At 38.9% G+C, this 18,093-nt stretch overlaps 1 protein-coding gene across 27 annotated transcripts in view; it reads right to left on the bottom strand.

Moving 5' to 3' along the window:
- The window catches only part of DENND1A (DENN domain containing 1A), a 513,391-nt gene that overhangs the window by 176,967 nt on the left and 318,331 nt on the right, over nt 1-18,093 (bottom strand). For all 27 annotated transcript variants that reach the window (XM_070596419.1, XM_070596426.1, XM_070596409.1 and 24 more), the window contains one exon: nt 15,661-15,762. In XM_070596419.1, coding sequence (XP_070452520.1) covers nt 15,661-15,762 — 102 coding nt within the window. The remainder of the gene's footprint in view (nt 1-15,660; nt 15,763-18,093) is intronic.

The following is an 18,093-nucleotide window of genomic DNA, read 5'->3' on the forward strand; positions in this document are numbered from 1 at the left end:
TGCTTGGTTAAATGGCTGTGGAGGGAGGGGACATTATGTTTCTGTTCTCAGCACCCATGTGGGCTTGAGATAAACATCAAGTCTGTAAACAGGCCTTTAGATCAATAAAAGATGCACTATTCTTATTATATTCCTCCTCCAAAATCCACAGCTAGGGAACAATACAATATTGTCAGTGAAAACAATACACTTGCAAGTTTCATGGAACCCAGCAAAGTACAACAGCATTAACCTTGCCAACTTCACTTTGTTTTTTTCTTTTAAAGGTAGAAAAAGCTAACTGACATAAGATTACAAAATTTAAGACTCAAGTTTTTAGGTACTAGTAGAAAGCCAGAGCCACCCTACCTTCAAAGTCACCTCTTTCCTCATGTTCATAAATCACGTGAAAACAGCAGAGCCGTTCTGAAAGCTACTCAATATGGGAACCTCCTTTTAAAATTAATTTCCAAGGCCTCTTCTTGTTTAAAATTAACTTTATTAAGTCATAACTTACGTACAATAGAACGCATACATTTAAAAAGTAAAGTTCAATGAGTTTTGACAAATGTATACACATCTGCGTAACCACCACCACAATCAAGAAACATGTTCTTCACCCCAAAATGTTCCTTGGTGCCCTTTCAGTCAGTCTCTGCCTTCTCCATCCCAGTTCAAGGCAACCACTGATCTGCTGTTATCCACTATTAGACTAGTTTTCTCTCTTCTAGAATTTTATATAAATGCAGTCATATAGTATATTCTCGTGTCTGGTTTCTTTTGCTTGGTGTAATATATTTAAGATTCATCCATACTGTTTTGTGTATCACAAATACGTTACAATGGAATACTGATTCAGTAATAAAAAATAAGGGATGTAACATTGTTTATCCATCTACCAACTGATGGACAGCAGGGTGTTTCCAGATATTGTTTACTATGAAGGAAGCTGTCATAAACATTGATATACAAACCTGTTTGAATGTACATTTTCATTTCTCTCGGATAAAAACCTAGGAGTGGGATTGTTGGGTTGTATGGTAGGTGTATGTTTAACTTCATAAAAAGCTACCAAACTGCTTTCCAAAATGGTTGTACCATTTTACAATCCCATCACCAGTGATGAGAGTTCCAGATCAGTTGCTCCACATCCTTGTCAACACTTAGTATTGCCAGTCTTCAAAAAAAAATTTCAAGTCAGGATTGTTGAGGTATGATTTACATAAATTTAGTGACTAGTTTTATGAATTTTGAAAGATGAATAAGGCCATGTAACCATCATGCCCAGCTCCTGACAACCACTCATCTGATTTCTATCTCTATAGCTTTGCCTATTCCAGAATGTCATACAAATGTGTTCTTTCACTTAGCAAAATGTGAGATTCATCCATTTTGTTGGACAGATCAGTAGTTATTTTAATTGCTGAGTAGTATTCCATTTTACGGGCATACTGCTGTTTGTTTATACATTCACCAACTGAAGGACATTTGGATTGTTTCCAGTTTTTGGTGATTATGAACAAAGCTGCTAAAAATATTCATGTACATGTCTTTGTACATAAGTTTTCATTTCTTGGGTGAATACCTAGTCGTGGGGTTGCTTGGTCATATAGTAAACATGTTTTTAAGACATATATTTATAAGAAACGCACAGTCTTTTTATTTTAGCCATGCCAGTAGGTATATAGTAGTACCCTTATTGTGGTATTAATTCGCACCCCCATGGAGCATCTTTTCAAGAGCTTATTGGCCATCTGAATATCTTGGATGTTAAGTGTCTCAAAGTCTTTTGCCAACTTTTTAATTGGGCTGTCTTCTTCTTATTGAGTTTAACAGTTCTTTATATATTCTGGATAAAAGTCCTTTTGTAGATACAAGTTTTGAGAATATTTTCTCTCAGTCTGTGGCTTGCCTTTTCATTTTTTTAATGGTGTCTTTTGAAGAGGATAAGTTTTTACCTTTTATGAGGTTCAATTTACCACTTTTTCTTTTATGATGTGTGCTTTTGTGTCTTATCTAAGAAATCTTTGCCTACCTCAAGCTCACGAAGATCTTCCTTTATATTTTCTTCTATTCATTTTACAGTTTTTGCTTTTATGTTTTGGTCTATAACCCATTTTGAGCTAATATTTGCATGAGGTAAAAGTCAAGATTCATTTTTTTCCCATAAGGATATCCAGTTGTTCCAGGAGCATTTGTTGAAAAAAACTATCCTTTCTCTATTGAATTACTTTGGTATATTTGTTAAAAATCAGTTGACCAACTATGCGTGAGTCTAATTCTGAACTATTTATTCTGTTCTATTGAACTAAATGTCTATCTACATTTACTATAATTTTATAGGGAATCTTGAAAGTAGGTAATACAATTCCCCCAACTTTGTTCTTTTCCAACATTGTTTTGGCTATTCTAGATCTTTCGCATATTCATATACATTTTAGAATCAGCTCATCAAGTTTTTTTTTTTTAAGCCATCTGGAATTTGGGTTGGGATTATATTGAATCTATAGATCAATTTAGGGAAAATTAACATCTTAAAAATATTGAGTCTTCCAATCCAAAACATGGAATATCTCTCCATTTGTTTAGGTCTTTTAAATTTTTTTCTCAGAAGTGTTTTATAGCTTTTAGTATATAAATCTTGCACATATTTTGTTAAATTTATTCCTAAGTATTTTGTGTTTTGTATGCTATTTTAAGTGGTACTTTAAAAATTTCATTTTTCAATTGCTCATTACCAGTATATAGAAATGTTTGATTTTTCTATGCTGACCTTATCTTGCACCCTTGCTAAATCCACTTATGAGACTCCATAGGATATTCCATATACATGATGTCTGTTGCCTGAATAAAAACAATTTTTCTTCCTTCTTTCTAACCGTTAGGCCTTTTATTTCTTTTCCTTGTCTTAGTGAACGGATTAGAACCTCCAGTACAACGCTGAATAGAAATGAGAAGAGCAGACATCCTTTTCCGGTTCTCATTCTCAGGGGGAAAGCATTCAGTCTTTCACCATTTAGTTGATGTTAGCTGTAAGTTTTTCCTAGATGCTCTTCATCACAATGAGGATATCTGGTATGCTAAGAGCTTTTATCACTAACAAGCGCTGAATTTTTCCTAAAATTCTTTTTGCATATGTTTTGATATAGTTTTCCTTTTTTAGTCTGTTGATATGGTAAATTACACTGATTGATTTTCAAATAGTTAGCCAATCTGTATTCATCTGTTCATGATGCATTATCCTTTTATATATTGCTGAATTCAATTTGCTAATATTTTGTTAAAGATTTTTACATCTATTTTCATGAGGTAAGTTGGCCAGTACTTTTCTTTTCTTGTAAATTCTTTGTTTGGTTTTCATGTCAGGGTAATGCTGACCTCAAAAAATAAGGTAGGGGGGCTACCCGGTGGTGCAGTGGTTAAGATCGCACATTTTGCTTCGGCGGTCTGGGGTTCGCCAGTTCGGATCCTGGGTGCAGAACTATGCGCTGCTTGTCGAGCCATGCTGTGGCAGGTGTCCCAGACAAAAAGTGGAGGAAGATAGACACGGATGTTAGCTTAGGGCCAGTCTTTCTCAGCAAAAAGAGGAGGATTGGTGGCAGATGTTAGCTCAGGGCTAATCTTCCTCAAAAAAAAAAAAAAAAAAGAAAGAAAAAAGGTGGGAAGTAATCTTTTCCCTTATATTTTCTGAAAAAGTTTGTGTAAGACTGTATTAGTTCTTCCTTAAATATATGATAGAATTAATCAGTGATGCTATCTGGGCCTGGAGTTTTCTTTGTGGGAAACCTTAATTACAAATCCAAATTTCTTTAACAGAAAAATTGCTGTTTTTGTTTTTCCTTAAGTCTCTTTCTATAACTTGTGTATTTCAAGGAATTTGCTCATTTCATCAAATTTATCAAAATTATAGGCATAAAGTTGTTCACAACAGTCTTATTCCCTTTTCTCTCTTTTTAAAAAATTTAAATATTTTTATAATATATTTAGAATATTTAAAAATATATTTAAATATTTTAAGAACATTTTAGACTTCTGGAAAAGTTGTAAAGATAACACAGAGAGTGCCCATATACTCCTCACTTGGTTTCAGTTTCCCCTAATATATTTTATATTACCATGGTATATTTGTCAAAATTAAGAAATCAACATCGGCACAGTATCATTAACTAAACTCCAGACTGTACTGTGATTTTATCAGTTTTTCCATCAATATCCTTTCTTGATCCCAGGATCCAATCCAGAATTCCACACTGCATTTACTTGTCATGTCTCCTTAGTCTCCTCTGGTCTGTGACAGTTCTTTAGTCTTTCCTATGTTTTTTATGACCTTGACAGGTTTGAGAAGTATTGGTCAGGTTATTTTATAGAATGTCCCTCAATTTGAGTGAATCTGAAGTTTCTGCATGATTTGACTGGGTTTTTAGAAAGAACACCATAGAGGTGACATATCCTTCTCATCACATCATATCAGGGTTACATGATATTCACACAACATCACTGGTGATGTTAAACTTGATTACTTGGTTAAGGTAGTGCCTGCCATTTCTCCCCTGAAGTTATTCCTTTTCCATTTACATGCTCTCTTTTTGCAAGTGACTCACTAAGTCCAGCCCACATTCAAGTATATGTGTATGTAGGGGGTGGGGGTTGGGGGGAGATTATGCTCCTTCTCCTAGAGAGGAGAGTATCCATAGACATCATGTGGAATTTTTCTAGAAGGAAGATTTATCTCTTCTCCCCTACCAACTCTCTTTTGATTAGTGTTTGCATGGTATATGTTTTCAATCCTTTTACTTTTCACATCTGACTCTTTATATTTCAAGTGGAATTCTTGTAGATAGCATACAATTTAGTGTTGCTTTTTAATATAATAACGTCTTTTAATTGGAGTATTTAGATCATGTACATTTAATGCAATAATCAATACAGTTGAGTAAGCCTATAGTCCTGCTAACTTGTCTATTTGTTCCACCTGTGTTTGGTTCCTTTATCCTTTCCCCCCCAAATCTTTTGGATCTTCAATATTGGTTTATTAGCTATATATCTGTCTTATTTTTTTCCTTAGTGGCTCCTCTAAGGTTTATAATATACATCTTTAACTTAAAAGTCTACCTTCAAATAATATTATACCAGTTTGCATATAATTTAGGAATCTAAAAATGGCACACTTCCACTCTCCACCCTACCCTATCCCAATAGCACCCTTTGTGCTATTGTTGTCATACATTTTACTTCTGTCTTATAACACAATACATTGGTATTATTTTTACTTTAAATACTCAATTACCTTTTATAGAAATTAAAAATGAGAAAAGAAGTCTCTCATGCTTACCCACATATTTACTATTTCTGGCACTCTTCATTCCATTATTGCCCAAGTTTATCTACAGTATAATTTTTCCTCCATCTGAAGAACTTCCTTTACCATTTCTTGCCATGCAGTTCTGCTGACAATAATTTTTCTCACTTTTTATTTGTCTAAAAAAGTTTAAGTTTTGCTGTCATTTTTAAAGGATATTTTCACCAAATATAGAGCTCTAAGTTGACAAAAATTTTCCTTCCTTACTTTTATGATGTCATTCCATTATCTTCTGGCTTATGTAGTTTCTTACAAGAAGTTTTTTGTCGTTAACTCCTTCTTTTATATAATGTATTTTTTTCACTAATTAATTAGAAGCCTTTCTTTTTATCATAGGTTTTGCATAATTATTATGATGAGCCTTTGTGTAGTTTTGTTTGAGTCTATTATGCTTGAGTTTCATCAAGCTTCTTGGAACTCTAAGTTTACCGTTTTCACCAAAATTGGAAAAAAAAATTGGCTATAATCTCTTTAAATATTTTTTCTGTCTTTCCTCCCCTTCCTCTCCTTCTAGGACTCCAATCACATGTATGTTAGTCCTCTGGATACCGTGTTATGGGTCCTTGAGGTTTTGTTACCCTTTCCCAGTCTTTTCCTTTCTCTGCTTCATACTGGATAGTTTTTATTGCTATGTCTTCAAGTTCACAGATCCTTTATGCTGTGTCTAATGTTCTTTTAATCTTATCAGTGACATAATTTTCATTCCACGTACTATATTTTCCATCTCTAGATGTTTCCTTTCATTCTTTTCGTATCTTCTGTTTCTCTCCTCATTTAGTTCAGGACTTACTTTAAACTCATGAGAATATTTATAAGCTTTATAATATCCATCTTAAGATTCTTGTCTGCTAATTCCATCACATCTGTCATTTCTGAGTTTGTTTCTATCGACTAATTTTTCTCTTGGTTATGGGTTACATTTTTCCTGATTCTCAACATATCCAGTACTTTTGTTAGGATGCTAGATAATTTGAACTTTATGTTGTTGAGTGTTGGATTTCATTGTCTTCTTTTAGAGGGTTGAAGTTTATTTTGACAAGAGGGAGATTAACTTTCTTGCATATTAGGTTGATCCTGATAAAGATTTTTTTTTTTAAAGGAATAGTTTTGTGTAAAACTTTTTACTTAAGTTTAACATACACACATAAAAGTACACACATCATTTGTGGATAGCTTGATGAATTCTTGCCCACGTAACTGGCACTCAGATAAAAACCCATTACCAGCATCTCTGAAGCCCTCTCTTATGCTCCTCAAGGCTTGATTTTAAGCTTTGTTAGGGCAGGTCTGAAATCACCTATATGTTAGAGCTAATTTAGACTACTACACAAAAGCATGGTCTCCTGGGGTCTATATGATTGTCCTGAGTGATCAACAAGATCTCCTTATTCTGGCTAGTCAGGGCTTGAATGATTCATAGTCCATGTGAGCTATACCCCAACATGGGCAGATTAGTCTTCAACAGACTCGTCAAGAGGACCCAATTCAGACTTCTGGAGCTCTTCTGCCAAGTAGCTCCCTTCTGTCTGGTATTCCGACCAACAAATTTAAACTAACTCTCCATCAAACTCAGATCTCTAACTCCTCAACTTAGCGAGACTGTTGGGCTTTGCTGGGGATCCCCCTCCAAGCATCAGGGTCCAGAAAATGCCTCAAGGCAGAAAACAAGGGGGATTGTAGGTCTCATCTCACTTGGCTCCCTTTCTCTCAGGGATCATAGTCCTGTACTGCTTGTTGTCCAATATGTGAAAACACTTGTTTTCATATTTGTCTAGTTTTAATTGTTAATGGTGAGGGGAGAAATCCAGCTCCAATCATTCCATCATGACTAGATGCAGAACAACGGCCTCTTTTAATAAGATTCCTGCATGGACGGCATGTTTTACAAGATTTCATCTACCAAAATAACCCAATTCATATGTCCCTTCCATCCTTCCATCTATGTATTCAGTGGCTGCTAGAGCCCTTGGAAATGAAGATGAATAAAACTTGATTCCTGCTCTCAAAGAACTCATGATTAAAAGGAAAAACCAGAAATGTATAATAAATTATACTGCTGGATGATAAGTATAATTTTATAAGTAATATAAGGGGCTGTGAGGACAAAGAGAAGGATATGGTCAAATCTACTAACAGTTCTCAACACCTATAATATAGAGTTTGAAGCAGCAAGAGGAAAGAGCTAAAGTTATGGGAAAAAAATGGGAGGATCATACCATGAAGGAGGGCCTTGAATGCCATGCTAATCATCATTCACATCCATAATTCATCATCATTAACTACCATTTATAGCACTCACGAGGATATATGTTTTACATATATTATACATATTACATTTAATTCTCACAACAACCTTATGAAGAAACTAAGGCTCAGAGAGCCTATCTAATTTTGCCTAGATCATGATTAGTAAGCAAAGAAACAGGATTTAAACACAGGTCTGTCTCATTCCAAAGTCATTAAAGGAACTTGCCACCTAATCTATGGGCACTAGGAAGTCATAGAAGGATATTTTTGTCTTTAGAAGCTCTGTTTTTTAAAAAATTATGTTCCTTGATGGAATGCTTTTAAGTAGGAGGGAAATATAGTTAAATTTATGTTTTAGAAAGATCACTCTGGTACATGAGGAAGAAGGGCTGGAGTCTGAAGAACCAGTTCAGAGGCTGCTGGAAATAGTGCAGGAGAGAAATAAGAACTTGGGATTAGGTGGTGTCTATAGGGGTGGAGAAAGGATTTGAGAAATGTTTAAGAAGCAGAATCTGGCGGATGCAGTAAACAAACAGCTTTGGCAAAAGGGGAGATTGTGAAATTAACTGTGGACATGCTGATACCCTAAACGTACCTGGTCCTGTGCAGGGGACACAAAGATGCACAGGACATCATTTCTTTTCTCAAGGAATTCATAGCTCATGTAGCCTTACAGAATCAAATCCATGAATTCCACTGAAACACACTAAGTACCTTAGGGACCACATTCCCTTCACATTACTATCTTTGGAATCTTTGATGAGCATAGAGCCTCATTCTGGAAACCACTGCTGTAGAACATTGTCAACCCTGCTACAAACCAGCTTGCAAATGGGAGGTACTTTTCATGCAGGCTGAGGACTGTTACGGTGTGGAAGGAACCAACTTTCCTCTAACTCTGGCTTTAATTATTAAGAACGATTTCATTAAAAACAAATGCAGGTACAATTTATTGATCACCAATAACATGTGAGCACAGTGCCAAGAATCTGATGACCACTACCACCTCATTTCTTTGCCACAACAATCCTAATAATAGGCCTAGGACTCCTCTCTTCTAAGGATGGGAAACTGAGGCTCAGAGAGGGACAATAACTTGCTCAAGTTACTTTGGCTCCCTGAGGCTACCGCACTGATCATTTAAAAGATCTTGGAGAGAGTGATGTCAGTATCATAGTGGAGTAAGCTCTTCCCTTGGACTCTCCCCCCAAAGATAGAATGAAAAGAACACTCATAAACCAGCAGAGGACATTCACGTAACACAAAAGACGTCTGAGAAACCCACACAGCCATACATCTGAAGGTGGAGGCGCTGGATCCCACAGAGGAAATGGAAGGAGGTAAGGGGATCTCCTCTCCCCCCCCCCAATGGCAGCAACCCAGGGTGCAGGACAACGCATGGCTCTGAGAAAAGAGGGGGAAGGGGTGGCTCTGCACAGAAACACCGTCACTCTCTAAGTTCCCTCATAGCCCATGGGAAAATGCCACAAAGAGGTGACTAAGCTATTGTGGGGGTGTCTTCATCAAGCCAACACCCCAGGAGAACAGATAGTGAGAACAGAACAAGAACGCCCCTGGGATTGCACAGGTGAAAGAAAGCACCCCTCCCTCCACCCGGTGATCGAGCTTAGCCAGTTGGCCAGAGCACCCATGCATACCTTAGAAAAGCAGCAGCTATGAGTGAGCAAGCTGGGGATCATGGTGGGCTCAGAATACATAGCTCTTGATTCCCCACCCAGTGGTGGCAGGTGGAAGGTGAGAACAGATACTATCATTATGCAGAGGCACAAATCCATGTCATCCAACAGTATGAAGAAATATATTAATACTCCAGACCAGAAGGAAAATGACAAGCCCCCAGAAATCAATCCTGAAGGAACAGAAATTAATAATCTAAATGACAGAGAATTCAAAGTAGCTATCATTAAAAAATTCAAAGAGTTACAAGAAAATAGACAGACAAGGAAATCAGGAACAAAATTAATGAACAGAGTGAATTCTTCACAAAAGAGATTGAAACTATAAAGAAAAACCAACCAGAAATGTTGGAGATGAAAAACACAATGTATGAGATAAAGAAAAATCTGGATTCTGTGAATAATGGAGCTGATATTATGGAGGAGAGAATTATCAGTCTGGAGGACAGAAATATAGAAATGCTTCAGATGTAGCAGGAGAGAGAACTAAGACTAAAAAGAAATGAAGAAAGTCTCTCAGAAATATTGAACTCAGTTAGGAAATGCAACATAAGGATTATAGGTATTCCAGAGAGAAAAGAGGAGAACGGAGCAGAAAGCCTGTTCAAAGAGATAATAGCTGAGAACTTCCAAAAACTGGGGAAGGAGCTGGAAATACAAGTAAAAGAAGCTAATAGAAATCTTGATTATATCAATGTAAAAAGACCTTCTCCAAAGCATATTAAAACTGTCAAAAGTCAATGACAAAGAAAAAATATTAAAGGCAGCAAGAGAGAAGAAAATAACCTACAAAGGAACTCCCATCAGGCTTTCAGTGTATTTCTGAGCAGAAACCTTACAGGCTAGGAGAAAGTGGAATGATATATTCAAATTTCTAAAAGACAAAAACATTTAGCCAAGAATACTCTATCCAGCAAAAACATCCTTCAGATATGATGGAGAAATAAAAACTTTCCCAGATAAACAAAAGCTAAGGGAGTTCAATGCCACAAGCCACCCTACCCCTAACCCTAACCATAACCCTAACCCTAACCCTAACTTCCAGACTGGAAGGGGTGGCTCTGCATTCCACACACAAAACAGAGGAAGACTGGTACAGGTGTTAGCTCAGCAACAATCTTCCTCAAGCAAAAAGAGGAAGATTGACAATAGTTGTTAGCTTAGGGCCAATCTTCCTCACAAAAAAAGAAGAAGAAGAAGAAGAAGCAACCACTGGATACAGTGACTGCTAGAATCTAGCAACATGATGGAGAAAAAATAAAAATAAAATAAAATTAGAAATGAAAATGGAGAAATTACAACAGATACCACAGAAATACAAAGGATCATAAGAGAATAGTAAGAAAAACCATATGCCAACAAATTGGACAACTGGAAGAAATGGATAAATTCTTAGACTCCTATGACCTCCCAAAACTGAATCAAGAAGAAAAAGAGAATCTAAATAGACCAATCACAAGTAAAGAGATCGAAACAGTAATCAAAAACCTCCCAAAAAATAAAATCCAGGACTAGATGGCTTCTCTTGAGAATTCTTTTTTTTTTTTTTCGAGGAAGATTAGCCTTGAGCTAACTACTGCAAGTCCTCCTCCTTTTTGCCGAGGAAGCCTGGCCCTGAGCTAACACCGGCCCATCTTCCTCTACTTTATATGTGGGATGCCACAGCATGGTGTGCCAAGTGGTGCCATGTCCACACCCAGGATCTGAACTGGTGAACCCCAGGCCACCGAGAAGCGGAACATGGGAAGTTAACTGCTGCGCCACCGGGCCGGCCCCTCTCTGGAGAATTCTACCAAACATTCAAAGATGTGACAACTGTCCTTCTCAAACTATTCCAAAAAATTGAAGAAGACGGAATACTTCCTAACACATTTTACAATGCCAACTTGACCCTGATCCCAAAGTGAGACAAGGACAACACAAGGAAGGAAAACTATAGGCCAATATTGCTGATGAACATAGATGCAAAAGTCCTCAACAAAATATTGGCAAACCGAAGACAGCAATACATTAAAAAGATCACACACCATGACCAAATGATGTTTATACCAGGGATGCAGGAATGGTTCAACTTCCGCAAATCAATCAATGTGGTACACCACATTACAAAAATGAAAAATAAAAACCACATGATCATCTCAGTAGACAGAGAGAAAGCATTTGATAGGATCAAGATCCACATCTCAATAAAACAGGTACAGAAGGAAAGCATCTCAACACAATAAAGGCCATACATGACAAACCCACAGCCAACATCATACTTAATGGGGAAAAACTGAAAGCCATCCCTCTGAGAACAGGAACAAGACAAGGGTGCCTGCTCTCGCCACTCTTATTCAACATAGTACTGGAGGTATTGGCCAGAGCAATTAAGCAAGAAAAAGAAATAAAAGGAATCCAAATAGACAATGAAGAAGTGAAACTCTCACTGTTTGCAGATGACACAATTTTATATATAGAAAACCCTAAAGAAACTATTGGAAAACTACCAGGAATAATGAACAAACTACAGCAAAGTTGCAGGGTACAAAATCAACTTACAAAAATCAGTTGCATTTCTATACTCTAATAACGAACTAAATGAAAAAGAACTTAAGACTAGAATCCCATTTACAATCATAAGCAAAAGAATAAAATATCTAGGAATAAATTTAACCAAGGAGTAGAAAGACCCATACAATGAAAACTATAAGACGTTATTGAAAGAAATTGATGATGACATAAAGAAATGGAGAGATATTCCATGCACATGGATTGGAAGAATAGATATAGTTAAAATGTCTGGACTACCTAAAGCAATCTACAGGTTCAATGCAATCCCAATCAGAATCCCAATGACATTCTTCATGGAAATAGAACAAAGAATTCTAAAACTCATATAGGGGAACAAAAGACCCCGAATAGCTGAAGCAATACTGAGAAAACAGAACAAAGCTGGAGGCATGAAATCCCTGCCTTCAAAATATACTACAAAGCTATAGTAATCAAAACAGCATGGTACTGGTACAAAAACAGGCACACAGATCAACGGAACAGAATTGAAAGCCCAGAAATAAAATCACACACCTATGGACAGCTAAGCTTTGACAAAGGAGCCAAGAACACAAAATGGAGAAAGGAAAGTCTCTTCAATAAACGATGCTGGGAAAACTGGACAGCCACATGCAAAAGAATGAAAGTAGCCCATTATCTTTTGCCATACATAAAAATTAACTCAAAATGGATTAGACTTGAAGGTAAGACCTGAAACCATAAAACTCCTGGAAGAAAACATAGGCAGTACACTCTTTGACATTTGTCTTAGAAGGATCTTTTTGAATACCATGTCTATTTGGACAAGAGAAACAAAAAAAATAAACAAATGGGACTTCACCAGACTAAAGAGCTTCTGCAAGGCAAAGGAAACCAGGAACAAAACAAAAAGACAACCTACCAACTGGGAGAAAATATTTGCAAATCCCATATCCAACAAGGGGTTAATCTCCAAAATATATGAACTCATACAAGTCAACAACAAAAAAAGAAACACCCTGATCAAAAAATGGGCAGAGAATACAAACAGAGATTTTTCCAAAGAAGGTATACAGACGGCCAATAGGCACATGAAACGATGTTCAACATCACTAATCACTAGGGAAATGCAAATCAAAACTACACTTAGATATCATCTTATACCCGTCAGAATGGCTATAATAACCAAGACAAAAAATAACAAAGGTGGGAGAGGATATGGAGAAAAGGGAACCCTCATACACTGCTGGTGGGAATGCAAACTGGTTCAGCCACTATGGAAAACAGTATGTAGATTCCTTGAAAAATTAAAAATAGAAATACCACATGACCCAGCTATCCCACTAATGGGTATTTACCCAAAGAACTTGAAATCAACAATTCAAAGAGATTTATGCACCTCTATGTTCACTGCAGCATTATTCACAGTAGCCAAGACGTGGAAGCAACCTAAGTGCCCGTCAACTGATGACTGGATAAAGAAGATGTGGTGTGTATATATATATAGCGTATCGGGAATGGAATATACAATGGAATACTATTCAACTATAAAAAAAGACAAAATCATCCAATTCACAACAACATGGATGTACCTTGATAGTATTATGCTAAGCAAAATAAGCCAGACAGAGAAAGACAAACTCCATATGATTTCACTCATATGTGGAAGACAAACTAACACACGGACAAAGAGAACACTTTAGTGGTTACCAAAGGAGAAAGGACTTAGGGGGTGGGCACAAGGGGTGAAGTGGCACATTTATATGGTGACTGACAAATAATCATGTACAGCTGAAATTTCACAATGTTATAAACTATTATGACCTCAATAAAACCAAAAAAATTAATAAATAAAACTCTAAATAAAAAAAAAAAGACATCTTGGAATGTGCCACCTTCAGGAAGCCTCCATTACCCTCCCCCAAATTTTGTCACACCTGGGCCCTCCTGTGCATGATTCCTATTTTCTTTGTGGCCTCTATTATGCTATACCATGAGATAAATGTCATTTATACACTCTTTCCCCTACTGGAACATGCTCTTTGAAGGAAAGTAGATCTACTTTATCTGTGCTGTTCAATGCCCAGCCGTGGGTCAGAGCACTGCACTTGGGACCCATTAGTCCACTCCAGGGTTTCTGAGCCACCAGTCACTCATCCTGGGCTTCCCCAGGGCCCCCAGCCATTTCTTGCACTTGATACACCTCAGGCTCACTTACCACATTCACTCAGCAGTTGCGAAGTCCATACCTAAGACACCCATGGCTTGAAGGGAGAGCGATTCCACTGAAAGGGAACCAGCGTGGAAACTTCAGATTCCTTGGACCAAAAGAACTCAAATTATAGCCAGGAGACCCTAAGATACCAACGATGTCCCCTGTCCTGACATGACAAACAAGAAACCTCACAGTGTCTGGTACTTCTATTTTTCCTACTTCTGTCATTTCTCTCTGCCTCAGGCGGGGCAGTGTCTATTGAGTGGAGGCAGCACGGGCTTTGGTGTTGTCCAGATTAGGGTCCCAATTTCAGCTCTGACCCAGCCAGCCGTATGATCTGAGGCAAGGCACGTGCTCTGTGAGGTTCTCTCCCTGTGAAAAGCAGAGAACACCTGCTCCATGGGGCTCTCGTGCTAAGGAATGAGATCCTGAATGCAAAGGCACCTAGAGACGCAGGGGTGCTGGGTGGCTCTCCGGAGGGACAGAGTCGGGTTCACTTCTTGGCTCCCCCTCTTTCTAGCTCTGCGGGTAAAGTGAGGATAAGAAAAATACCTTCCTCAGAGTGGTGTGAAGAGGAAATGAGAAATCAATGATGAGTGCTTAGCACATAGTAAGTCAATGAATGGTAGCCATCGTTTAATTATGCTACAAATGGAACATCTTTACGGAGCACAAATGACTCCCCCAAAATCTCAGAGTGAGTAAGAGTAGAGGAGTTTGAAACCCTGTTGCAAGCCTTTCATCAATAAACAGCAGTCTCTTCCCAATGGCTAATCTCCAGGTGTCACGGGTACTCCTGGCAGTAATGGAAGAGCAGTGCCCACCTGCCACAACACAAACCCAGCCCCATATCAGTACACACAGCCAGGAATACTCCTTCCTTCCAGCCTAGAAGCCAGAATAACTTTATAGATCTTCCAGCGGGCAGAGCCATGGAAGTCAAACCAAAACATCAAAACCATACTTCCCAGTGAATCTCAATCCTCCTCATTTGTATGGACGATGGGGGAAGACTGGGTCTACTTCAAATAGCCGCCCATGAGGCAGCTCTGAGTAGCACATGAGACAGGTGTGTGGTCAGATGTTAGCCTGGCAAATGCGGCAGCCAGTTGCTTTTTGCTAAATATAGCCGACATTCTGTCTAGACCTGAGATAACGAAGACAGATTTAGGGGACATGGAACCACATTCAGAGCACTGGCAGCAGATATGCTGCTACATGGGAAATGGCTGTGTTTGATGACGGCCCAGGAAAAAAAGGTACGTGTGAGTGCCCCAAATTGCTCACACTGAAAGCCCTCCACCCACCTTCTGTGGTGTCACTCAGGGGAAGCTGTCCTGCTCTCTGGACATCGTGATGTACTAGAGAGGGATGGCAAGACCCCTGGCTGCCACAGAAAGAAGAGCTGTCTAGACCCTGGGATCACTTCCCAGTTTTCAGATGAAAGTTATGAGGGCAAAACAAGGCTAAAAAAATGAACCACTTCCCACCTGTCTACACTGAGACAAAGGTTCCAGAGGCAGCAGAGAACAAATGCAGTTCTTAGACCCTAGGAGAACCACAGCTGTCCCCCTTCCTCCCCTCCCCAAAGTCATGTTCATTTCCACCACACAAGCTCACAAGAGTCAGAACCTCAAGAGCTCATTACCCACCACGTCATTTGGGAGGCTCTGGAGGTCATCAAAGGGGGTTTCCAGGGTGTTGGTATCCACGTTCAGGATCACGACATCATCCAGGGCCATGTTTCTGACTTTCTGTAAGTAAAAAAAATCCAGAACAGAAAGGCATTGAAGCACCATAAGGAGAGACATTTCCCCTGGCCTTCGCCAGGGAAGAGGAAGAAGAAAAGTGACATATGACAAAGGCTTACTCTGTGGCAGGCCCAATGCTAGGTGATTCACATTTGCTAGGCCATTTAACTGTCATAAAAACCGCGAGCTTATACAATCATCCCCAAGCCCCAGGAGTGGAAAGGGTTTCCCAGAGACATGCCCCAAGTCACACAGATAGGAAGAGAGATCTTTATACCCCAACATTATTTTTTTCCTATACTTTACAATTAAAAAAAAAAAGAAGAAGCTGAGGTCTAAAGCTCTGGCCCCAGGAACTCTGATATACAGCTGGGCTCCTATGACACTCACATTCAATCCACCTCCTCTATTTACTGAAGGCTACTTGCCCATCTCTCTTTTGGATCTTGCCATTCTTGGGTATGGAATATGGCATAGGGCCTAGTGATAACATGTTAACATTTCTCTTAAACATTAAGTAGGACAGTCACACTTTCAATGTGGTTCCATTTTCCATAGAAATCCAGCTAGTGAATCACGGCTCAGAGGCTCTAGCCATAAGACATTATGCTATTGGTACAGTAATAGAAAGAGTAAGGGAGACTCGTGCCTATTAGGTGTTCATGTTTGGTGAGAGAAGGGATGGAGGCACGATGTGGAGAAAAGAAGAGCCCACCCTCTGGGAGCAACTCTCCACAGTCTGTGGAAGAACAAGGTTGTTTGTGACCTGAGGTTTTAATTTCTAATCAAACTATTTACCCACTGCTAGAATCCATCTCCATTTTTCCCCTGCCTACCTATCACTTCCCATCTCATTCAATTCTCTTACCCCATCATATACCAAAGCTCATCCCTTTAGAGTCTAGAACTTCAGAACTGTTGTCTTTATGTCATTTCTCCCTGGTTAAGTAAAAAGATCCTACAATTTGTTGTCCAAACTGGGACACTTGTGGATGTGAAAGGGAGCATGTTATGACAGGGCAACAGGCATAAAATGGGACATAAGATCACCCTATATGCAAGGGAACAATTGCATTATTAGCTATGCTGTGAGCCACTGCATATGACCGTGTAGGTGTGCACTGCCCAAGGACATCCGGCCAGTCAAGTTGGGACTGAAATCTGCCAACTCGTATGCCCATTGAGTGGCATCAGTCAGGGTGGCAGTGAGTAGTAGAAGGGAGGAGAGGCCTTTTCCTAATTCACCCTAGAACACCATATAGGCTAGTACTGGAGCTGGACATCCCAACAGCTGCTAAAGTCTAAGTTTGCTAATGTCTTGGAAACGGACAACTGCAATGCACAAGAAGCCTAGTAGTGCTTGCTCTATGCTTTAGTAACTTTATCACATTTAATTCTTACCAAACTCTGCAAAGCACACATCATTACTCTCATTTTATGTAACTTGAGGAGAATGAGGTTCAGAGAGGTAAGGTAACATAGCACTGGCCATCTCCACAGCCCATACTCTTTGCACTGCACCTTCACCCTCCTTGTCATTAGATACTCTCAGGGAGCCTGACCTCTGCACATTCTTGTCACCCTGAGCTCCAGCATCCCTTTGTCTGCCTGCTTCCCCAGTGGGGAGTGGGCTCCATCAGAGGCTCCTCTGTTTGGCTCTCTACTACATAATAACCAGCACTCAACAAAATCACTGGCCCATGGTAAGTGCTCATTAATATTGGTTGATGTGTGCTCTCTAGGATAGAACTTGGTACCTAAGTAAACATTTTGAGATCCTTCCAGGAGGAGGATAGAGCTATGCTGGTCAAAATACTCTTAGGGCTGAAAAAACAATTCCAGGTGGCGGAATCCTTGAACCCTCCCACTTGACAAGATCAGAAGCTTCCAACTCCTTCTGCTATCGACTTCTCCAGGCCACCAGGGGCTAGTCCACAAAGCCATCAATCAATTCGTGAACATTTCCTAAGTGTGTACTAGGGGCTCAGAGCTGCAGAGGACGGACAAGATACCTCCTTAAAAGTTTATTCTCCCCTCCAAACCCCAACACTCACATTAACTGCCTGCCTTATTTACAGAGTAAAAAGCTCTCAGCAAACAGTACTGATAATAATATAAATCGCTAGTGTTTTACACACTTGTTTTACAAAGCACAATCCCCATTTTACAGATGAGAATATTACGACTCATGGTAAATTGCCCAGGGCTCCTTAGCTGCCTCATTTTTCAATCTAAGAGGTTAAATACCTAGCAGTAAGTTACTACAATAGCCTCAACAACAATCTCTTTCACTTATATCACACTTCAAAGTTCACACAGCACTTTCACACAGAT

The sequence above is a fragment of the Equus przewalskii genome, chromosome 26, assembly GCF_037783145.1.
Source record: "Equus przewalskii isolate Varuska chromosome 26, EquPr2, whole genome shotgun sequence".
Taxonomy (NCBI): domain Eukaryota; kingdom Metazoa; phylum Chordata; class Mammalia; order Perissodactyla; family Equidae; genus Equus; species Equus przewalskii.